Source organism: Heteronotia binoei, chromosome 8 (genome assembly GCF_032191835.1).
Source record: "Heteronotia binoei isolate CCM8104 ecotype False Entrance Well chromosome 8, APGP_CSIRO_Hbin_v1, whole genome shotgun sequence".
Lineage (NCBI taxonomy): Eukaryota > Metazoa > Chordata > Lepidosauria > Squamata > Gekkonidae > Heteronotia > Heteronotia binoei.
The window spans coordinates 21,019,216-21,043,379 of NC_083230.1; the positions used below are offsets into that span (position 1 = coordinate 21,019,216).

The 24,164-nt window shown below is 43.7% G+C and overlaps 1 protein-coding gene across 3 annotated transcripts in view; it reads right to left on the bottom strand.

The window, feature by feature from the left end:
* MAPK12 (mitogen-activated protein kinase 12) overlaps positions 1-19,301 on the bottom strand; it is a 69,820-nt gene extending 50,519 nt beyond the window's left edge. Inside the window, exons 1-2 of one of the 3 annotated variants that reach the window (XM_060244798.1) lie at positions 18,962-19,301; positions 5,501-5,630 (exon numbers count right to left, since the gene is read on the bottom strand). In XM_060244798.1, the coding sequence (XP_060100781.1) occupies positions 5,501-5,630; positions 18,962-19,077 (246 nt within the window). In that variant the 5' untranslated portion in view covers positions 19,078-19,301. The remainder of the gene's footprint in view (positions 1-5,500; positions 5,631-18,961) is intronic. The other 2 variants (XM_060244800.1, XM_060244801.1) reach the window with 2 other exon arrangements.
* Between the last annotated feature and the right edge of the window lie 4,863 nt (positions 19,302-24,164).

Here is a 24,164-nt window from a genome sequence, read left to right on the forward strand (position 1 = left end):
GCAAGGCCTGCCCAGCCATCCTAGGCTACTGTGTGAATGGGAATCTTCTGTTGGGGTGGGGTAGGGGGTTTCTATATCTTCTTTTCCCACCTCTCTCTCAGCAAAGGAGCCAGCCTCCGGGTCTTTCCTGGAGATTTCCCCACAAATCAGGTCAGTTCTCCAGGGAAGAATACTGAGGGCTTCCCCCCCCCCCACACACACACACTTTTTGGAGGAACTGGGCTGCCCTTTCTCTCCAAGAGACAGGTCTCTTTCCCCCACACCCCAGGAGGCAGTCTCCAGGACTTTCCTTGAGATTTTCTCACAAATCAGGTTCAGTTCCTCAGGGGAGAGGATGGGAGGGCTTTTTCCTCCTTTATGGAGGAAGTGGGCTGTCCTATCTCTCCAAGAGATAGGATGATATACTGCCCTTCAGCATAGGGTACCCAGAGTTTACAAGACAGCTGTTTAAGCAATGTGAAATGGTAAAGCAGAAACAATAAAAGGAGCACAAAAAAAACGCTGTAATGATTAGTATGAGAAAAAGGCAGACTAAAAAAGCCCAATCTTGTTAATGGGGAGAAAAATTACAGAAACAAGAATAAAATCAGTGTAAGGCCTTTTACTGGACCAATCAAATTAGTGCAAAATAAAATTAACCATGAAAGAAAAATGGTGTAAGCCAGAAAGACGTGGCAAGTCACAGTCATTATTAAAAAAAAACTGTCCAGAAAAGGGTTGGTTTCAAGAGCTGTTGCAAACTTAGCAGCCAGATAATTTCCCTGTGTGTGGAGTGCAGACTGAGAAGCCTCTCTCCTCTCCTTTCTCTCTCTCACCCCCCCTCACCTCTCCTTCCTTTCTCAATTGAAGGAGAGACCCCTGAATAATTAATGAATACCCCTATAATAATAAATAAATAAAAATATGGTCTTGCCTTTAGAAGCAAAAAGGGGTGTCTGACACAATGTGATAAAACCAGACAGCCTCCAATGGGTGTGAGTTGCAGATGTGTATTGATAATAGACAGGCTTCTTTAAGGAAACTCCTTGCTGAGTAGATAAGCAGAGTCACAGTGGAAAACTACTGGAAGAAAGGGGTGGGGGAAAGTTGAATCTGATAATTTGTAAGGGCCTGCTTGCTGAGTTTGCTTTGTGCTTAAAAGGGATGGTCTGTGGACTGGAAAGGGGGGTTCAATATTTTTGGGAGCCTTGCTGCTCAATTGGAGCCTGCTATTGGTGCCAATAGTAAAAACCTCGTTTCGATCAGTAAATGGGCAGCCTCGTTATTCCACTGCTACACTATCTCTCCCTGTCATCTGTCCCCCATCTTTCTTTCCCCAAAAAGTAACTTGACAGGCCATGCACGCCCTCTGATAAATGTTTGTGATATTGTGATATTGAAATCATTTAACATCTTGACTGTTTTCGTCATGCTTTTGAAGCAATTTTTCTCCAGATTGCCAGCTCTGAGTTGGGAAATACCTGAAGATTTTGGGGTGGAGCCTGAGCAATGGGCGTTGCCTTCTAACACACTTACAGTGATGTCAGGGGATGTGGCATATGCAAATAAGTTATGCTATTGATTTTCTGGAAAGCTTTTTCTATGAAATGACCCCTGCTCCCAAATAAATCTCTCATTGGCTGCAGCTTACATTCCATTAGTCAGCCAAATGATCATAAACTCCTTTCTAATTTTCTCATCGTCTTTGAGCTCTGCCTGCAAAGATCTCAGGAAAATTCACATGCTAATACTAAAACAGTGAGAATTTTTTACTCATATATCCCTTCCGAGAATCTCTCTTTTAGCAATAATAAGCAGGAGTCTTACACTATGACATTTTTGAAAAATTCTAGTATAACCTTTCATGTACTAAAGCCTACCATCAGATGCCTGTAGAGAGTCAGATACACACACACACACAATTATTAAGATAACAGCAAGGTCAAAAGACCAGGAAATGCGAGTAGAACAGAGTGAAATGTAATTCTGTAAAATTCAGATGTAATTACGAAAAATGTAGAGAATGCTTGCAATACCAGCAAATATAATTTCTCACCTTTCACTAAATTGAAATCCCTAACGGATAAGGAATCCCAGGTCTTTGTTACAGACTTGGGTGCTCATGTGAACTTATTGATGAATTCTACTTCAATCCCTTTTTTAATTCTAATTTCTAATTTAATCCCTGAGGTTTTATCCCTTTGAAATTCTTTTACCAGAGAATGCTGACCAATTAATATTTTTCTAGCAAAGCGCTCTAAAGTCAATTATTTTGATGAACTTTTTATAAACAACTCATAGCCAACTCTCTCTTATCCAAGTTCCAACCAGGTTGTCACTTCTCCATTACTTAGAAAGCAATAAAGTTACAAAGACAGAGTGACCAATAAAAAGAACAAACACATCCCAAGTGAAGAACACAGTCCTTGAAAGGCACACGTGTTGTAGGCTGACTGAAATTTCATGTCTCATTATTTATTTAAATTTTGTCAGTCTACTTTTGCTTGTATCCTAAGTGCTATTCTGCCAGCACGAGAGCAATTTTCTACCAAATGAATGGTTTTTCTGTTTGCAAAAGATGGCAAGGAGATGTTTCCAATTCTGCTGTCCTGCTTCAGATTCAAGCTTTGCTCCTAGAACCATTTCTGAGTGATCCACTGACCAACAGTAGAAACGTTTCAGTCAGTAAGGCTGAAGATATAAATGTGGGAAGATATAAATGTTTCTGCTCCCACTGATTAGGATCTAAGCCTTTCCTCAAGTGGCTCATGAAATATCACTAAAACAATGTAAAAAACCCTGTATGTGTTTGGGAGTTTTGTTATGGTTATCTTTATTGTTTTATTTTGATAACTGAAGCACCATCAGAGTAGAAATCCATTCAAAGCAATAGCAACTGACAAACTACTCAACAGGTTTAAAATTACACAGAAGTAGGGCCAGCATTAAAAACCAACAACTAACAATTACAACAACTAAATACGCCAACAAAGGCTTTGCACAGTTGCACAACAAAACAGTTGGGGCACTAACCAAAGCTCACTGAGAACTATATGAAGCACAATTACCTTTTTGGAACCCTGTATGCGTTAATTTACTTAAATTAATAATTTTATTGGAGGTTTTTTGCTCACAGAAAAGGAAGATTTTTACCAGTTCACACTACACACTGCTGATACCTATCTAGATGTCTCATAATGCCATGGGTCACAATTGGGGATGGGGGAAGCACTAAATACAGTGGGGGGGAAGCACAGTCATATTTTATACAGTGGCACTCAAACTGCATAAGAGCCAAGTGATTGTTCTAACTTGTGTTGTGCAATCAACATTCAGGGACTCCAAAACCCCTAAACCAAGTCAGAAATTAGCAAAGATATTAAAAAGACTAAAAGGTTACAGACAAGATGGAAAGTTTCTACATTCTAAAATGAAGCCTATGTGCTAAGAAGAGGGGCGCTATCTTGGAGCAAGAGATAAGGTAACCTGTAATCAAAACTATCCAAAGTTTCTCTTCCCTCATGAATTGTCAGGGGAGTGGTGAAGCCTTCAAAAATACACAAAAGGAACTGCTTACTTGAAGCAACATATAACAATAGCCAGGAGTAAGTTAAAGCCAGAAGTAGCTAGGAATTACTAAACCTTGCTTAAGCCCTTTCCTTGCCTATTTTGTGAAAAAGACCCTGTCCTCCTAAGCAAAAATTATCAGATTTCATACAGAAGGGCCTACTTTCCTAGAAGATGATGAACCTAACTCTTTGAATTTATGGAAGCAAAACAAAACGTAATTGGCTTCTTTAATTTGGACTGTTCATATCAACGAAGTCACAGAACTTAGGAGAAACTCAAGAAGGGAACCTCCCCCCCACCCCCAGGCATCACTTGTGAACACCTGAATCGAGACCCTCTAGGCAGGAGCAAAACTAGGCAAGTCAACTTCCTCCTTGCTCTACCTGGGAAGATCCAATCTGATTAAGCTCTCTGATACTGAAACGGAACACCTAGGTACAAAGCAGACTCACAAGAATACCACATGAATCACTGTGGGGGAGGGAATACCATGCATTTCACTTGATTATTTGTCCTTACTAGAGCACTGTGTTTGTAAACTAACTTAATTCATAACCTAACCAGAGAGTGAGGGATTTGTCTTGATCCTAGTGAAAAGACTATGGGACACTGGGAGCTTCAAAACAGACGATGATGCAAATTGATATTGTCCGTTTTTCCTTTTGTTGTTCTACTTAAAAGGCTATATGCACTCAGATCACCTTCAGAACATATTCTTTGCCTTTTAAACAGAGTACTTTTCTATGTGATATTTTCCCTTAAAAACGTAATTCCTGAACAAGGAAATTACAGTTGGCCATACAAGGCTTTTGCCCCAAACCAGAGCTGCTTGCACAAAGAAATACAAAACGTAATGTGAAGTAGCCCATTATATTGCTTCATATTATTACCGATGCATTGATAGAGCATACTCATCACACTTTATTGTATCTTTCCCAGCACACATATTATGAAACTATCTGAACACATTTAAGCTTTCTCCTGACAGAAACGACTGCTATCAAGGGTTTGACCAAAGCTGTTAACAGTTTAAACAAAACAGATTAGAACAAGAACAGAAAACACATTTCGGTTCCGTTCAGACATCTTGCAAAACCATGGCTTAATTAAACTGTTCAATGTGAACATCTGAACACTGTCCGGTCTATTAAACTAGTTAGGATCAGTCAAATGCTGTTCTTAAATCATGCTTTGAAGTTGGTTTATTAGTCACAGTTCATGTGATGTCTGAATGCAGATATTCTGGCTTTCTCTCTGTCCTTAACTTCCGCAGCCATAGAGCAAACGTGATCAAATCCACTTCTGTCAAGCCAAACCAAGATTTCAGTGATCTTCTACAAAATGAGTTTAAGTTTCACGAAGTATCCATGGTTATATTTTTGCTTTATGTCCAAACCAAGCCTCAATTACAGGCCAAAAAAAGTTCTCCACAAACTTGTGCGCACATCTACCTAGAATCAGCCATTGTTTTGGTTTCCATTCAATGTATTTTGTTGTAACCATTTACTTTGATTAAGCTACAGGTAAACATATGTAAGAACAAAAGTATTTACAATAGTAACAGCAATTTTTTGATGCACACACCTTAGTGTTACTTCTGAAATACCCCATATATTTGGTTTATACCCTCTCTTTCTCCATGTGGGGACCAAAATCAGCTTGCACTGTTCTCCTGCCCACTATTTTACCCTCACAACAACCCTGTGAGGTAGGCTAGGCTGAGAGTGCATGACTGGCTCAAGCTTCCATGGTAGACTGGGGATTTGAACCTGGGTCTCCCCGATCTTAATCCAACACTCTAACCACTACACCATGCTGGCTATCCACCACATTTTATATGAATACTGAATGATGCATTCATTTATTTTCTCACTCTTCCTTATACTTATGCCATAATGAACAAGAGCCATCTTCTTACACCGTCAGAATAATACTTGGTATCCATACTCACATTTTCATGCTTCATGTGTTTCAGGAGTCGCAATTCCCGGTATGCACGTTTGGCAAAGAGTTCAGATTGAAATGGGCGGTACAGCTTTTTGATGGCCACTTTGGTGCCATTTTTTCGATCAGTAGCTGAGCTTGAAAGGAACAAAAACATGAATAGCATGAGTGAAACCTCAGCAGAAGGATACAGTTATGCTCTTGATACATTCTAGGTAACAGCACCAAAATTCAATTCTGGGCTTCACAATGTCTGCCACAGAGAAAGAGAGATGGAGAGCAAAGTAATTTTAATTGGAAAAATGCATGAAAGAATGAGGTTGTTTGGTTGAGTAAAGTTGTTTCCAAACTGCTATAATCTGACACATTTCTCTCTAACTCATTAGTTCAGAGCCCACAATGGTTGATATATCACCCATTCTTGAACTGGATTTCCTAAACTCTTACAAGAAAAACTAAGCTTCTTGGGCTAAATTACTAAACACTTTGAGATGGATGGATAAATGAGAATAATTTAACCGATAGAGTTCAAAAAGCGCCATCCCAGATGCAACATTATACATGATATACTTCATAAACCTGGCTGTATGTAGGCTTGCCAATCCCCAGGTCCCAGTGGGGGTTCTCTTGTTTTCCCAGGCTCCTTCCCGCCCCTAGTCAGCTGGCTGGCGGGGGGAAGCCCCGCCCCCACAGCCATCATGTGCCTTTCCCCCTTCGGAGGCTTCAGTCTCTACTTGAGAAAGCCTTCCTCTTTGGATGGTGTGTCTGCGTCTTTAAGGCTGAAGGGGGGAGGAGGCAGAACAACATGGCTGTGAAAGGAGCCCAGACCCTCCGTTTGTTGCACAATCCTTGTAGAGGTCATTTGCATAGTGTGAAGGTAAACTTTAACCTTTGGTTGCCCTGTGTTACTGTGAAAAACTTGAAAGTTCAGCAACTCATGAGTAGAGGTGCCAATCCCCAGGTGGGGGCAGGGGAGCTCCAGCTTGGAGGCCCTCCGGAGTTTCAGGGTAATCAGAAACGGGGGGGGGGGGAGGGAGGGAAATGTCTGCTGGGCCATAGGGTATAATGGAGAATCAATCCCAGGGTATATGGGGCTCTGGAGGGGTGGTTGTTTGAGGTAGAGGTACCAAATTTTCAGCGTAGCATCTGATGAGTCTCCTCAAAATGCTCTCCAAGTTTCAAAAAGATTGGACCAGGGGGTCCAATTCTATGAGCCCCAAAAGAAGGTGCCCCTATGCTTCATTATTTCTAATGTAGGAAAGGCATTAAAAAGGTATGTGGTTCCCTTAAATGTGATGGCCAGAACTTCCTTTGGCGTTCAATTGTGCTTGTCACAACTTTGCTTATGGCTCCACCCCCAAAGTCTCCAGATATTTCTTGAATTGGACTTGGCAACCCTAGCTGTATGATACTTAAATGATACTACTCATTTCACCTATAGGCTCTGAGCAGTGTCACACTGGAATCCGTATAAACCAGGCTAAACAATCATCTTAAAATCATTTTCTACTTGTGGTGTCATGCTCAGAAGACTTTCCTGGAAGTAAGCCCCACTGGATAGACCTGAGTATGATTCTGAGTAGACCAAGTTAGGATCACTCTCATAGCATATGGAAAGAATTCTGCAACAGCCAAAGTAACCTCTAATCCACCCCAGTCAAAGTCTCCCCAGTTTTTCTCCTACCGGTGCACCTCCCATTCCACCTAGTGATGGAATAATCCACAAATCTCTCACATTTGAGGTAAATGGACATTCTGGGAAAAAAATGTTCCAGTGTATCAATTTTCCTAGTAGCACATAAGCATAGCCTCTCCAAACAGGGCATCTTCTTATAAAGACCATTCATTACTGCAATGGTATAGAATTCAACCGAGCAAGCATAAAAGCTCATCTATGTCAGAAAACAGTCGACTGCTTAATGTACGCTGAGAGACTTCTGGGATAGAACAATTCCAAGTAGGTGGGAGAGCAAACTCTACAACATGCTCTAATATGTGAGCTTAGAAGTCATACAAACAATCCAAAAGTACTTTTCTAGCTCTCTCCAATCCAACTCTTAATTCCAGAATTTGAATTCCCAGTTTCGATAACCTCGTTTCTATTACTTGTTTCCAACAGCTTATACAAGAATCCTTTCTTAACATTAAAGGCAACCATTATTTTCTGAAGTGAACACAATCTTCAACCACATCCTAAGGGCAGCTGCCGCCCCCCAAACTCAGGTTGAAATGAAATGAACACCCAGTTCTGATCTCAAAACAGTCTCTGCTGCAGATCTAGGAACTCCAGGAAGATTACGCAAAAAATATGTCAGAGTGCCCAGTGTTTCCTGGCAAGCTTGTATTCATATAGAAATTAAATACTCTTCACCGAAGATATTGCCCACTCTTAGTATACCCCCCCCCCCACAAAGTAATAGTTCTGGAAGTTAATCAAGGCCTTTTCCCAAGTATTCTTATGATGGATCTTCCATCACAAATTAACCTGGAAGAAGACAAAAACTGATTAGGCTGTTCTAATGTTTGCTTGCCAATTCTTTTGATATATTTCTGAGATCATGACCCAGAAAAATCCATGACTTTAGATTTGTCATAGCCAATATTAAGGCCTTCTTATCCACAGTATTCAACAAAGGCCTTTATCAATTGGTGCAAACCTAACAGGGCCCTGGCACACAACGCTACATCTTCATCCTAAAGTAATATTGGTATTGCCAATTCAGCCAGAATTGGAGCATGGGAGTTTACATTATTCAGAGAGACCATATTATCACTTATAAATAAGTTAAATAGCATAGATGTAAAAAAGGCATCTTTGTCTAATCCCCTTGTGTAGAGGAATTTTTTTTTTATAGATGTCCTTCAAAACCACATCATATTTGTGCTATAGTGAATTCATGTACTTGGTGAATCAACCAAAGCGGCTTAGGGTCCACAGCTAATGTATTTAATTTATACCACAGGTGACTACATGGAATTGAAGTCAAAAAGCCACCTGCAAATCCACAAAAGCAATGTACAAGTGACCCTTATTTCTTAGCTAAATGATAAAGAAGTACACAATGGTCTATTGTAGACCTTTCTGATGAGGCAAAAAGTCTTAACAAAATACTGTTCCCAAACTTGAGCTGAGCTACAAAAGGATAACACTTTCCTAGAAATAAATGATGGTCACACCAACTTCCAGATTGGATTGTTACTTTCAACAGCCATAATAAGAGAGCTTCATCAAGCTTTCCTTACAGCTTCATACTTTATTTGGAATTATAGTCCTATATTTGGATTCAAGTTGAAATAGATCATAAGAAATCTTGGATCACAATTCTTCCTATACTCCTTAAGAATTTTTTGTTGTACCATTTTAATTGACTACATTCTTTATCAAACGAAGTTTTTCTTTTTGTAATACACACAGGGCTTTTTTGAGCAGGAACACACAGGAATGCAGTTCCGGCTGGCTTGATGTCAAGGGGTGTGGCCTAATATGCAAATGATTACTGCTGGGCTTTTGTGTAGAAAAACAATGGTGACATCAGGAGGTGTGGCCTAATATTCAATGAAACTGTGCCACAAAGTTGGGTTCCAACAGCTTTAAAAGCTAGAGTAATAACTCTGGGGAACAATCAGAACTTTTCACGTTTCAATATGAAGAAAGGCCCATAGTCTCAAAAGAGTTCAGAATAATTTTTCTTCCAGCCGGGCTGTATCTTATTCCCTACTCTAAGAAAGCTGTTTCCTTTCCTTACAATTCCTGTACTTCATGTACTATCCCCACAGACCCTGCATGCAGGACAACTAAAGATGTGCAAGATGCAAGAGAACACAGAAGCGGAAGGCAGAAGTAAACATTCTCACAGAATTTCATAGAATCTGGCACTGTACTGTTATGCTCCTCTCTTTCTTGCCCAACGACTAGCAGAGAGTAACCAGAACCTCAAGTAAGAAATATGCCTCTTGTCGCAATGTAAACTTCCTTCAACAGGCCCCAGAGAACATAATGTTGTGAGACAAATTTTCCCTTGGTTTTCTATGTTTGAACGGAACACTTCAGGAAAGGATGAAACAAGCTTCTTCAGAACTCACCATATGACTAAATCCCTGGCCTCTCAGTCTTAAATTTGTTCAGATGGATTCAGGTGGGTAGCCAAGTTGGTCTGAAGCAGGGGAACAAAGTTTAAATCCAAAGTCCATGAGTGTGCTTACACACAAAAGATTATACCTTGGATAAAATTTAGTTGGTTTTAAAGGTGCCACTAGACTCAAATTTTCTTCATTTGTTCAGATAATTCGACAAGTCTCCTAAGAAGCTTTTTTATACTCTCCTCACAAACTATCTACACTGTCACTTCTGCTTCCTTCGAATAGCTGCTTTGATCAAAAGTATTTGGATGATCATCTCTGCTGCTAGTAATGGAAGGTGTGTCAAAAATACCAATGGCGCAGACACCTGGAATGCAAAGTATTGACTGAGGGCCACTCCTCACACTTAGAAAGGTGCTGTGAAACAGCTATAAAAAGGTGATTCCTAGACATCATAAATGACTATGCACTGGAACGGTTGGTCACAGAGCCAACCAGAGGTGTAGTGATCTTGGACTTTAAGTGATCTTGGATTTTAAGATCTGGTGAGATATGCAGAGGTTGTTACACCAATTGAGAACAGTGACCACATTGCTATTAAGTTCAGCATTCACATCAATGGAAAGTTACCTCTAAAGCCCAAAACGGAAATGTTTAATTTTTGACAGACCACTGGTTTTTATGTTCTATGTTTTATTAATTTATTGTTTTAACTGTTGCCATGTAATTGTTTTTAAGCCAAACCTATGTAAGTTTTATATGTTGTAAGCCGCCCTGAGCCACTTCGGTGGGAAGGGCGGGATATAAATCAAAATATAAATAAATAAATAAATAAAAATAATTTCAAAAGAGAGAACTTTACAAAAATGAGGGGAATAATAAAAAGGAAGCTGAAATGGAAACACAACAGAGTCAAATCTCTAGAGCAGGGGTCAGAACATCTAGAGAAGGGGTGTCAAATGTCAGGCCCATGGGGCTCTTTTCTCTCCCCTCTTGTCCTACCCCTTTGCAGGCCCGTAGCCATGGGGGGCGCACGCCCCCCACCCCCCGGACCTTTATGGCCCCTCCTTTCCCCAGCCCCCGCTCTCTCTGCCGCCACTTTTCTGGCAGCCCCAATACCCACGCCGCTCTGGTGGCCCCACCCCCCTCTACACGGCACCTGCCCCTCCCTCCCTTCTTTCCTCCCAACTCACTCACCAACCCGGTGAAACAGTAAAGAGCGGGTTCCTGGGGCTCTTTCAAGGTGCCTCCCCCACCGATCACATGATTGGCAGGAAAAGCCGCTCCGAGTCCGGCAATTCCTATGTCGGCTTTCCGGTGCACTCAGAACATTCAGTGCTGACTGCCCCAGCGCTGAACGCCCTGAGTGCACCAGAAAACTGGCACAGGAACTCGGAGCGGCTTCTCCCACTGATCACATGATCGGCGTGGGTGGAGCGTTTTGAAAGAGCCCCAGGAACCCACTCTTTACTGTTTCGACAGGTTGGTGAGTGGGTTGGGAGGGGAAGGTGCCGCGCAGAGGGGGATGGGGCCTCCAGAAAAATGGCGGTGGAGAGAGTGGGGGCCACCAGAGGGGACCCTCTAATCAAAAAATTTTTCCGTGCCCCCCAACTAGAATTTTATGGCTACGGGCCTGCCCCTTTGAAGCTCTGAGACTGCCGATGTCTCCTGCTCTTCATGTTTTCTTTGCCAGCAGAAGCAGGAAGCAAAGCTGCAAAGAAAATGTTGAGTGGATTTTCCATTAAGGTCTCTGGGCACAGAGACCTTCATGGAAAATCCATTCCATCTTTTCCTTGCAACTTTATGCTGTAATGTGTTTCAATGGAGTGGAGCTAAGAGTCACTTCCCAGTGTTCCTATGGCCAGTTAGAAGCTGTCCCTTGCTAGATTTGTGTGATCTTGCAAATAAAGTGTTTGTGTTTTGAGCCAGGGTGTCTCTGCTATATGTACCAGAGAACTGGTGCGTAGTGAGTTCTCTAACCTGGGAACCCACAGTCAACGGTGGGGTATATTACACTGGAGAGCCATTGACAATCTGAGTAGACCAAGAGGCAGGTGGAGAAGCTTACAATGCCAGCCATTTTATGTTTTCCCAGGCTGAAAGCATTTTATATTTTCAGTTTCTGGGTGAGTCTTGTGCTTCTTCTTGGTGTTTTATTTTTAAAATTGCATTGCCAAATCCCAACATTCTCCTACCTTCTCATTTTAAACAAAATATTGCAAGAGTTTTAAGCATGTTTGTATTTTAAGTTTATTTTAAGTGGTTAAGTGTGCGGACTCTTATCTGGGAGAACCGGGTTTGATTCCCCACTCCTCCACTTGCACCTGCTAGCATGGCCTTGGGTCAGCCATAGCTCTAGCAGAGGTTGTCCTTGAAAGGGCAGCTGCTGTGAGAGCCCTCTCCAGCCCCACCCACCTCACAGGGTGTCTGTTGTGGGGGAGGGAGGTAAAGGAGATTGTGAGCCGCTCTGAGACTCTTCGGAGTGGAGGGCGGGATATAAATCCAAAATCATCTTCATCTTCTTAAGTTAAAATAATATCTTTAATCATGTTTACTTGTGTCCACTACCTGCCATTATATTTTATGACACATACGGTCTGGCCCCCCATGTCCCATTTATGTCAGATCTGGCCCTCCTAACAAATGAGTTTGACACCCCTGCTAATTGAAGCCCAAAATGGAGCTGTTCTGCCAGGCCTTTGAATGAAGTGGCAGTCATCCAAATTAACTCAACCTTCCTTGCTGAAACACTATCTTTGGGCAGCCCAATCTGATTTTGACTACATCCTACTCATGGATTGCTGCCTTGACGTGGCGAGAGGGCTTGTGCGGTTCAGTGAGGCTGTGGGCTACGCCATGCAGGGCCACCCAAGATGGACAGGCCACACCTGAGAACCCAGACAAAATGTGATCCACTGGAGAAGGAAATGGCAAACCACTCCAGTATCCTTGCCAAGAAAACCCCATGGACAGTAACAAAAGGCCAAAAGATATGGCGCTGGAAGATGAGCCCCTCAGGCCAGAAGGTCCCAATACGCTACTGGGGAAGAGCGGAGGGCAAGTCCAAGTAACCACAGAAAGAGTGAAGTGGCTGGGCCAAAGCCAAAAGGACGCACAGCTGTGTATGTGTCTGACAGTGAAAGGAAAGTCCGATGCTGCAAAGAACAACACTGCATTGGAACGTGGAATTTAAGATCTATGAACCAAAATAAGCTGATGTAGTCAAACAAGAGATGGCAAGACTGAACATCGACATCTTGGGAATCAGTGAACTAAGATGGACAGGAATGGGTGAATTTAGCTTAGAGGATCACTACATCTATTGTTGTGCTCGAGCAGTTATACGTCCTTCCAGCAAGACAACTGGGTGGCCCTACTGCCCTTTGCAGAGTATGCTTATAACAACAGTGTGCACAGCGCCACCAAAGTAAGCCCCTTCCAAGTGGTGCATGGGTATGAGAGTAAGCCGTTTCCTGAGCTCGCCCCCCCTCTCCGTCAGCTCCCGCCAACTTTGCAGAATGGTGGAAAGGCAGAGCAGGGGGCTGGACAGTTATCAGCCAGCAACTGCAGAGGGCACAAGAAGCCAGTAAGACCCAGTATGAAAAAAAGCACTCTGAACTTTGGGATTTAGCAGTGGGAGACAAGGTGTATATGTCAACCAAACAGTTACCCAATGTGCAGAATTGCAAAAATCTGGGGATGAAGTATTTGGGGCCTTTCCCGATCAAACGATTATAAATAAGGTGACTGTTGAACTGGAATTACCTAAAAAACTTCAACATGTGCACCCTTGTTTCCATGCCAGCTGCCTGAAGAAAGACCCTGGGCCTTTGTCATGGCATCCCCAGACGGAACCACCCGACTCTGGTTCGTGGTCAGATTCATCATGAGGTGCAGATGATATCACTCTAATGGCAGAAAATGAGAAGGACCTAAAGAACAGCTTGTTGAGGGTGAAAGAGGAGAGCACAAAAGTAGGCTTGAAACTCAACATCAAAAATACTAAGATCATGGCATCTGGCCCCATCACACCTTGGCAAATAGAAGGGGAAGACATGGAAGTCGTGACGGACTTCACATTTCTGGGATCCAAGATCACTGCAGATGGTGACTGTAGCCATGAAATTAAAAGACGTTTGTTCCTTGGGAGGACAGCTATGGCGAACCTGGGCAGTATAATAAAAAGTAGAGACATCACCCTGCCAACAAAAGTCCGTATAGTCAAAGCGATGGTATTCCCAGGAGTAATGTATGGCTGTGAGAGCTGGACCATAAGGAAGGTCGAGCGCAGAAGAATAGACGCTTTTGAGCTGTGGTGCTGGAGAAGAATCTTGAGAGTCCCTTGGACTGCAAGAAGATCAAATCAATCAGTCCTAAGGGAAATCAACCCAGACTGTTCCCTGGAAGGTCAGATGCTGAAGCAGAAGCTCAAATACTTTGGCCACCAAATGAGAAGAGAGCACTCACTGGAGAAGATCCTGATGCTGGGAAAGACAGAAGGCAAAAGAAGAAGGGGACGGCAAAAGATGAGATGGCTGGACAGCGTTACTGATGTAACAAACACGAATTCGAGCAGACTTTGGAGGATGGTGGAAGACAGGAGGGCCTGACGTGAGTTTGTCCATGGGGTTGCAAAGAGTCGGACTCGACTGTGCAACTGAACAACATCCTACTGGGCAAACAGCTCCAGCTTGGTGAACTAGCTTGAAGAGTCAGTTTGGTGTAGTGGTTAAGTGTGCAGACTCTGATCTTGGAGAACCGGGTTTGATTCCCCACTCTTCCACTTACAGCTGCTGGAATGGCCTTGGGTTAGCCATAGCTATTGCAGGAGTTGTCCTTGAAAGGGCAGCTGCTGTGAGAGCCCTCTCTGCCCCACCCACCTCACAGGGTATCTGTTGTGGGGAGAGAAGATATAGGAAATTTTAAGCTGTTCTCTGATTCAGAGAGAAGGGCAGGGTGTAGATCTACAGTCTTCTTCAGCTTTGAGACTGTGGCAATCTAGTTAACTATGATACCTGCTTTTAAATTAGATGAACTGTTTTCATTATTGAATTCTTTAATTGTTGTATTATATTTTGTTGTAATCCACCCTGAGCCTATCCACGAGAAGGGGAGAATAAAAATCCACTAAAATAAAATGAAATAAATAAATAGAATGCATTTCGCAGGATAGGAAAAGCACAGCAAAGTCTAAAAGAAGGTAGAAGGTCTGCCCCAATGAAATGAATAGGAGGGACCACAGGCTTTAGTTATATATTTATATATATATTATATAATATATATATAAATAAAAACCAACAATTAGGCATGCAAAAATAAATTCTGAGAAGTGGGTTGCTAAAAGCATCAAAATAAATAACATTTAAAAATATTTTTTTATTATTATTTTTTATCTGGAGCAGAAAACTAGCTAGAGAATCACTGGGGACTTTGGATGACAAAGGAATAAAGAAATAAATAGAAATCAAGGGACTGAGCAAGCATATAAACATTGTGATACCTTATGTCACATGTGTGAAGAACAGAGTCCATCAGGTGCCTAGGATTCACTTCTGAAAACGTTACAGACTCGTGACATTAATCTTCTTGCATGCTTGTGTTCAACTATTTGCTTCATGGGTCCCACTTTCTGTGTGACAGTTATTTTAGGGGTCGCTTTGTAGAAGAATAGGTGGTGGAGCTCATCCAGGGATTGTTATGCAGCTGCACCTTCTATTCAATGGACAAGGAGGGGAGGAGGAGGAGGAACCCTCAGAAAGGTTCAGGAGCTGTGCTCCTGTGAGCTCCTACTGACTCCAGGGCCTGGTTGTTACCATAAACACAAGAATGCCCTGTCTGACTTATACCAGCATACATTTTCATTGATTCAGCCCCCTTCTCATTTTCTCCAGGTGGGCTACAATCCATAAAAATGAAACAATTATGTTAAGTCTCTGTGGTACAATAAGTCACTAGATCCAGCAAGTGGTCAAACATTATTCCAGAAGAAGCTTTTAAAACCTGCTAGGTATTCTGTCCTTCCTGCTAGTTCCCCTAACAGAACTCTTCAGATATACATGGCAAGTGAGTAGCAGGCAAGAGGTAGTTTGGCAGCTTCTCTTCATCCAGCATTACAAACATAGCTAGCAAGTACAGCTATAATATTCAGTATCCAATGACCCATAAGTGTCTATTTTTCCTTTTCTTTCTCTCTTTCCCTGTCTCAGTTCAGTTCTGTTCACTTCAGACCTTTATGGGCATAAAAGCAATGATTCACAATCAAAAGTAGCTGCAAAGGCCTGAAGTATAGTAAGAACAATACATAAAGCAATCGATTAAAATGGCAGCCAATAATACTAATCAAGTGTAGACACCCAGAAATTAAAATACAGTAGTATGCCTAGATTTAATTTTATATGCTTCTACTAAGAAATGTGCAACACATGTAGTAATGTGGGGATTAACATCTAAAAAGTAGGTTAGAATTTTCCTTTTAGTAAATACACTGTGTTGGAGATATTCAGCTAAAAATGGTCTACGTTGTGAGGCTAGGAAAGGACATTCTAAAATAATATGGGATATAGAATCAAGGACTCCTAATTCACATGGACATAATCTATTTTGGAGAGGTATCTGTCTAAACCCACCAAAGAGAACTGTTGATGGGAAGGCATTTAAATGTGCCAGAGTAAAAGTCCAACAACGGAATGGGGAATCTAAAGTAAAAAAAAATAATGGGGTATCTTCCCATGTCTTTGGAGTATACCTAGATTGGCTGCAGAGCAAACGGGGGGATGTGAGGGGAACACTTTTTGGTATTCATGATCCATAAGCCTTAGTTGGATTGTTCTTAAAATATATAGTTTGTCACGTGGGGGGGCTCGTACGGGGAGAGGCGGTCCCGAAGTTATGCAGGCCCCAGGCCATATAGGACCTTAACCTCATCCGATAGGCCATTCCATGAAGTGGGGACCACAACAGAGAGAATGCACAAAACATCTCCTAGGCAGACATTCAGGGATGCCAGGGTTTTGCATATAACTTGTCAACAGCATTATCCTCAGAAGTAGAACAATCTTAACTGCGTTACATTTTGTAAGAGGTTAGATAAGAAATGTGACAGCAATCCCATACAGCTCAGGGGCACGTCCTCATAGTGCTTTAGTGCATCAGCAGTGAGAGAAGAATGAGAAGGAATATCCAAACAGGAAGTGTTATGCTGTGCAGAGATTTATTGCACAAACAATATCACTTGCATTTTACTCTGCAATTCTCTTGGCCTGCTGTGTGCACACAAAGCATCACCATAGTTACTAGAAGCTTCTGGGGATATCTAAAACTGCTTCGAACTACATTGATGAAGCCCATTCTGTAATATGTACATTCCAGCTGTGTTGCCACTAGTTACTTTGCAACGGTTTATATAAGGGTGGCCAAGTTTCAGTTTTGTTCTCAGTGGAAAACAAGGAAAAGGTGGCCCCAGGAGCTCTATAATTCTATTATAATGAATTGTACAACACGAAAAGACCAGAAAGAAGCTTATCTACATTATACACTTCTTCCTGGACATCATTCTATATCTGCAACTGCCAGTCTCCTCCATCACACTACCAAATGCTTTCCTGTTTCAGAACCGAATTATGATTGTAGAGGCATGACTCTGAGGGTCTAATAATATCTCCACAATATGGAATACTGATCAGGATTATTTTTCTCCTCCCCAAGGGATCCTGGTCATTCCAATTTGCATCAAGAGTCATAAGTTCAACAGGTGAAAACACGGCAATGTAATGCTGGAGATGCACGTGTAGATTTTGCCGACTGTGCAGTTTCTGACAAAGAATGGGGGGAGCTAGGCTTCCCAATCCCCAGGTCCCAGAGGGGGAACCCCCGGTTTTACAGGCTTTCCCCCTCCCCCAGCCAGCTGGCTGGCGGGAGAAGCCCCACCCCCACAGCCATCATGCACCTCCATGAACGATTCCCCAAAGGAATGATGGAGAATTGAGCTGTGGGTATCGGGGGCTCTGGGGGAGGCTGTTTTTTTTGAGATAGAGGCACCGAATTTTCAGTATAGCATCTAGTGCCTCTCCCCAAAATACCTCCAACGTTTCAAAAAGATTGGATCAGGGGGTCCAATTCTATGAGCCCCCCCAAAAAGGTGCCCCTATCCTTCATTATTTCCTATGGAAGGAAGGCATTTAAAAAGATGTGCAAGTCCCTTTAAATGTGATGGCCAGAATTCCCTTGAAGTTCAATTATGCTTGTCACACCCTTGCTCTTGGCTCCGCCCCAATGTCTCCTGGCTCCACCCCCCAAAGTCCCCAGCTATTTCTTAAATTGGACTTGGCAACCCTAGGGGGAGCAGCCCAATAAATAACAGAACATGGCATCACAAATCTGGAGAACACGATCCCACTATTCAATGGGAAGGGGGGGGGGATTTGTTTCCTGTCACTCAATGAAGTAACACTCCATTCAAACGAGTACAGTCTGCCGGCGCGTCTTAAAAAGAGAATTCCTGAACGTAGGGTTGCCAAGTCCAATTTAAGAAATATCTGGGGCTTTGGGGTGGGGCCAGGAGACTTTGGGGGGTGGAGCCAGGAGACATTAGGGGTGGAGCCAAGATCAAGGCCGTGGCAAGCATCACTGAACTCCAAAGGGAGTTCTGGCCGTCACGTTTAAAGGGACAGCACACCTTTTCATTGCCTTCCTTCCATAGAAAATAATGGCTATGGGCACCTTCTTTTGGGGCTCATAGAATTGGACCCCCTGGTCCAATCGTTTTGAAACTTGGGGGATATTTTGGGGAGAGGCACTAGATGCTGTACTGAAAATTTGGCGCCTCTACCTCAAAAAACAGCCCCCCCCCCCCGCAGAGCCCCAGATACCCACAGATCAATTCTCCGTGATTTTCTATGGGAATAAATCTCCATAGGGAGTAACAGAGTTCCCAGCAGACATTTCCCTCCCCTCCCCCCCCCCCCGCTTTCTGACGACCCTGAAGCGGGGCGGGGGGGGGCCCCCTCCAAACTGGGGGATCCCCTGCCCCCACCTGGGGATTGGCAACCCTACCTGAACGACTGGTTCCAACAACCATGCATTTCCCTTTTAATCATCACGCAGGTTCCCACCCAGCAGCTTCCTACACACCCCACACTCTAAGCTCTAGCCTGTGCGAGGCTAGAAAACCATCCCTCCGGAGTAGACGCGCAGGGGCACCAACGCCTCTCCCTTTCCGGGGAGCCGGTGCGGAGAGCTCGCCTCGCCCTCCGGCAGCAATTGCGAGACAAAGGACGCAAAACCGGCCGCAGCGCCTCTCCGGGAGCAGGGGGAGAGGTCGGGGCGAGCTTCTCCGAGCTGAGCCCAGCGCGTTCTTCCGAGTCCCCCCCAGCCCAGCCCGCTTTCTCACCACACCGAGCCGTAAGCTCCGGATCCCACCGGCTGCAAGTCCCGATAGCGCTCTTTCACTTCCCAGAGGGTTTTGGCGAGCTCCTGCCGGTAGAAGCCTTTCTTAGGGGAAGCCATGGCAGCTGGGCGGGCAGCGTCGCCCGCTTGGATAACAAAAGAGGGAAGGAAGCTCCTCCAAAGCAGGAGGGAGTCGCTGCGCCTGGCGAGGGGCCGGCTGGAGAGGGACTCCTTTGCGGGTGCGCGGGGGGCGCGCGGCTCTCGCTTTTGTAGCACGTGGAAGGGGGAGGGAGGGAGGGGGGAGCGCGACTGCCGCTTCTCTCCCCGCCCCTCGTTTCCTTTAGGTTCAGGAAGCCCAGCTGCAGCCACTGACTGTAAATGCACGGGGGTGGGGATTAGGGTTGCCAATCCCCAGGTGGGGGCAGGGGATTCCCCCCCCCCCTTTGGAGGCCCTCCCCCGCTTCAGGGTCGTCAGAAAGGGGGGGGGAGGGAAATGTCTGCTGGGTTCTCTGTTATTCCCTATGGAGATTTATTCCCATAGAAAATAATGGAGAATTGATCTGTGGGTATCTGGGGCTCTGGAGGGGCTGTCTTTTGAGGTAGAGGCACCAAATTTTCAGTACAGCATCTAGTGCCTCTCCCCAAAATACCCCCCAAGTTTCAAAAAGATTGGACAAGGGGGTCCAATTCTATGAGCCCCCAAAGAAGGTGCCCCTATCCTTCATTATTTCCTATGGAAGGAAGGCATTGAAAAGGTGTGCCGTCCCTTTAAATGTGATGGCCAGAACTCCCTTTGGAGTGCAATTATGCTTGTCACAGCCTTGATCTTGGCTCCACCCCCAATGTCTCCTGGCTCCACCCCCAATGTCTCCTGGCTCCACCCCCAAAGTCTCCTGGCTCCACCCCCAAAGTCCCCAGATATTTTTTGAATTGGACTTGGCAACCCTAGTGGGAATTGGGGGGGGGGGGCAACTTTTTTGCAGTCCTGCGAGCTGCTTTTGGAGACGAATGGAAGATGGTTGGGGCTGCTGCTGCTCTAGGGTGCTGGGTGTCTCCGACTCTCAGATTCGCCTGTAAAAAAACAAAATACAAGCGAAGGGGCGCTATTCTGCTGTGCAGTTTATTTCTTCGAAAGCTGCTCTCTGGTTGGGATGCAATAGAGACATTTTTTTAAAGGAGGAGTCTTTGTAAACTTGTTTGCAAGACTTCTGGGGCGTGCGTTTAGCGTTTCTTTACTCAGAAATACGCCTTCCTCCACCCACGACGTGGGGGGTGGGGTCTGCTGCTTCAGGCTACAGTACGAGGCTCACACTTTTCGTATTTCCCCGCGTGAAAACCTGGTGCCATAAAAAGGAGGGGAAAAGACCAGTTCTACCTTATTTCCTGCTTTTCACCGCAATGGAAATGCAAATCAGATTACATAATTGCTCCCGGACCCCAATCCAGTTTATCTTCATTAACTGTAAGGCCTGCCCTGACCACACCCCCTGACATCAGCATAATTTAATATCGGGGGTTTGGGTAGAAAAAGCCCAGCAGGAACTTATTTGCATAGTAGGCCACACCCCTGACAAGAAGCCAGCCGGAACTGCGTTCCTGTGCTTTCCTGCTTAAAAAAAAAGAGCTCTGGTTGGTTTTAAAGGTGCAAGAGAAGTTGCACCTTTAAAACCAACCAGAGCTCTCTCTCTCTCTTTTTTTAACAGGAACGCACAGGAACGCAGTTCCGGCTGGCTTCTTGTCAGGGAGTGTGGCCTACTATGAAAATGAGTTCCAGCTGGGCTTTTTCTACCAAAAAACCCGATATTAAACTATGCTGATGTCAGGGGGTGTGGCCTAATATGCAAATGAGTTCCAGCTGGGCTTTTTCTACCAAAAAAACTGATATTAAACTATGCTGATGTCAGGGGGTGTGGCCTAATATGAAAATGAGTTCCAGCTGGGCTTTTTCTACCAAAAAACCCGATATTAAACTATGCTGATGTCAGGGGGTGTGGCCTGATATGCAAATGAGTTTCTGCTGGGCTGAGACCAACTTAAGTTTTATTCCGAATGTAAGCTTTCCTATGCTCTAAGCAGACTTCATCAGACAGAAATGGAATGGCAAGCAGCAGCTCTTCATAAAAGTGGGCAGTGAGTTGGTATGTAGAATCATGTAGGATGTTTTTAGCAGATTAAAAGAATCACAAATCGGGGGTCTGTATTTGGTAGTTAGTGTTGTTAACTGGGCTGAAACAACACTGGAGGGTGATAAAAAAGCAGACTGATGTCGTAGGTGTGAAGTGCCATAAATCTGGGTAACGTTCTGGCTTTGTTAGTTTTGGGTTTAAATAGAGGGCATAGTTACTCAAGAGGTTATAGCATCATTATAGTTTGCCATTAGAAAAAAAAGGAATACAACAAAATACAGTGGAGGATGGTTTAGTATATATGTTAATAAGATAAACAGCCGATATCCCTTATTTGAGTACGTCAATACAACCCCCCCCCCCCAATATTCTGATACACTGTTCTTGAAGAGAAATACATATTAGTTAGCCATTAGAAAAACAGGGTACATTAAAATATAGTGGAAGGTGGGTTAGTATATGTAGTGAGATAAACAGCCCATATCCCTTGAGTATGTCAATACAAAAAAACATTATTATTCTGATTTTTTGTTGTTGTTCAGTTGCACAGTAGAGTCCGACTCTTTGCAATCCCATGGACAAAGTCACGCCAGGCCCTCCTGTCTTCCACCATCCTCCAAAGTCTGCTCAAATTCGTGTTTGTTACATCAGTAACACTGTCCAGCCAGCTCATCTTTTGCCGTCCCCTTCTTCTTTTACCTTCTGTCTTTCCCAGCATCAGGATCTTCTCCAGTGAGTGCTCCCTTCTCATTTGCTGGCCAAAGTATTTGAGCTTCAGCATCTGACCTTCCAGGGAACAGTCTGGGTTGATTTCCCTTAGGACTGACTGATTTGATCTTCTTGCAGTCCAAGGGACTCTCAAGATTCTTCTCCAGCACCACACCTCAAAAACATCTATTCTTCTGCGCTCAGCCTTCCTTATGGCCCAGCTCTCACAGCCATACATTACTACTGGGAATACCATCGCTTTGACTATACGGACTTTTGTTGGCAGGGTGATGTCTCTACTTTTTATTATACTGCCCAGGTTTGCCATAACTGTCCTCACTGTTCAAGAGCCACACAATATGTGTGAAAGAGCCACATGTGGCTCCTGAGCCACAGTTTGGCCACCCTTGGTCTAGTCCTTTGCATGCTGTGCTCAGAGCATTATCACTATGTTGGGGAACTTCATAAAAAATTACAGTCCCTCATGTGGCCTCTGAAATGGCACGGCCTGTTCTTCCACCTCAGCACTCTGCCACCACATTCTGCTGGGGCTGTAGATGTAGCCTCATTTCAGCAGCGCAAAAGTCTAAGAAAGTGTCGATGTTTGTAAGAATGCACTTAGAATTATAACCATGATTTATTGAGGAGGAGACATCCATGTACTTCCCTGAATTTTCAGGGCTTTTTAACACACACAAGCAAGTAAATCTCAGTAGGTACATTGGGAAATGTTTGAGCAGAATTGTCTCCTGCCCATTTTCTACAATGTACTCAGCTCGCACTGAGATTCTACCTCATGCCAAAAATGCAATTTGTGCTCATGGGTCAGTTCAAATGAGCCCTGTGTTCATTTGAACTGACCCAGACTGTATATGGTCCCAGAAGAATACCAAGGACTGACTTATCTTCTCAAAATGGCTCCCCCCCATTTTACTCTGAGTTTGCAAGTCAGAAATTATTATATTGTGCATTTTCTGGTTAACCCATCACTACAAGGCTGTGAAATGGAAGCACCCTGTAAAATACATTTTAGTGGAACTATTGCCTCTTTACATAGTGGAGAGCAGCAGATGGGGCTGGGGGTGCAGTGAGGGAAGCTGTTTTAATAGCATTAAAACTGGTTCTTTATCTCTAGCAGCAAGAGCACAAAATCTGCAATAGCCCATTGGAGAATAACTGGTGGATTTGGCATGGGCCTTCTGAGCTAGCAGCCTGCTTCACCAAATGCATAAAGCGAATTGAATGACATTATACAATAAATCAGATTAACAAGGTGACAACTAAAGATAACAGAAATGCAAAGTAAATCCTGGCTGTTGGAATAGATTCCATTCTATAATCTGACAATTCTTCAGGGAGACATGTATATAAGTATATGTTGGAGACTATTTGGCATACTGTGGATATTTGCTGGGGCATTACTCACATGTAGTTGTAGCACAAAACACAAAACCAGAAGATTTATAATCCTTGTTGTGACTCCGAGAAACACAAGAAGATTTGTTAAAGAGTGACGCTTCCAGAGCTGCAACTGCCTTCTCCATTTTTATAAATAGATAGGTTTTAATTTTATTTATTGAGATATTTATACTCCACTTGCAGCAATAAGCAAACAATTGTCTTGGGATACCATCTAAACTAATAAGACTGAAACCAGTTACCCTGCATGGGAAGCTTCTTCAAACAAATAGCTTCCCATTTGGCATAGGGGCTGGGCTGTTTCTTCTTCAAGTGGTTACTGCACTCTGAGTAGCGTTACCGAGGTCTTGATGAAAAAAATTCCTGCCCTTTAAACAGAAATATAGTAGGATATTAATTACCAGGAAATGTTATTTACCTCCATGCCATTAAAAGCTTCAACTAATCATTTCCACACATCAAGTCTTTGTTAAAGAGGCAAGGCATTTTTTTTCTCCAGGTTCTTGGCAAGAGTTAGGCTTCCCAATCCCCAGGTCCCAGCGGGGGATCCCCCGGTTTTACAGGCTTCCCCCCTCCCCCAGCCAGCTGGCCAGCGGGAGAAGCCCCACCCCCACAGCCATTATGCACCTCCATGAACAATTCTCATAAGGAATGATGGGGAATTGATCCGTGGATATCGGGGGCTCTGGGGGGGCTGTTTTTTGAGGTAGAGTTGCCAAATTTTCACTATAGCATCCAGTGCCTCTTCCCAAAATGCCCCCCAAGTTTCAAAAGTATTGGACCAGGGGGTCCAATTCTACGAGCCCCAAAAGAAGGTGCCTCATCCTTCATTATTTTCTATGGAAGGAAGGCATTTTAAAAGGTGTGCTGTCCCTTTAAATGTGATGGGCAGAAATGTCCCTTTAAATGTGATGGGCAGAACTCCCTTGGAGTTCAATTCTGGAGTCCGTGCTC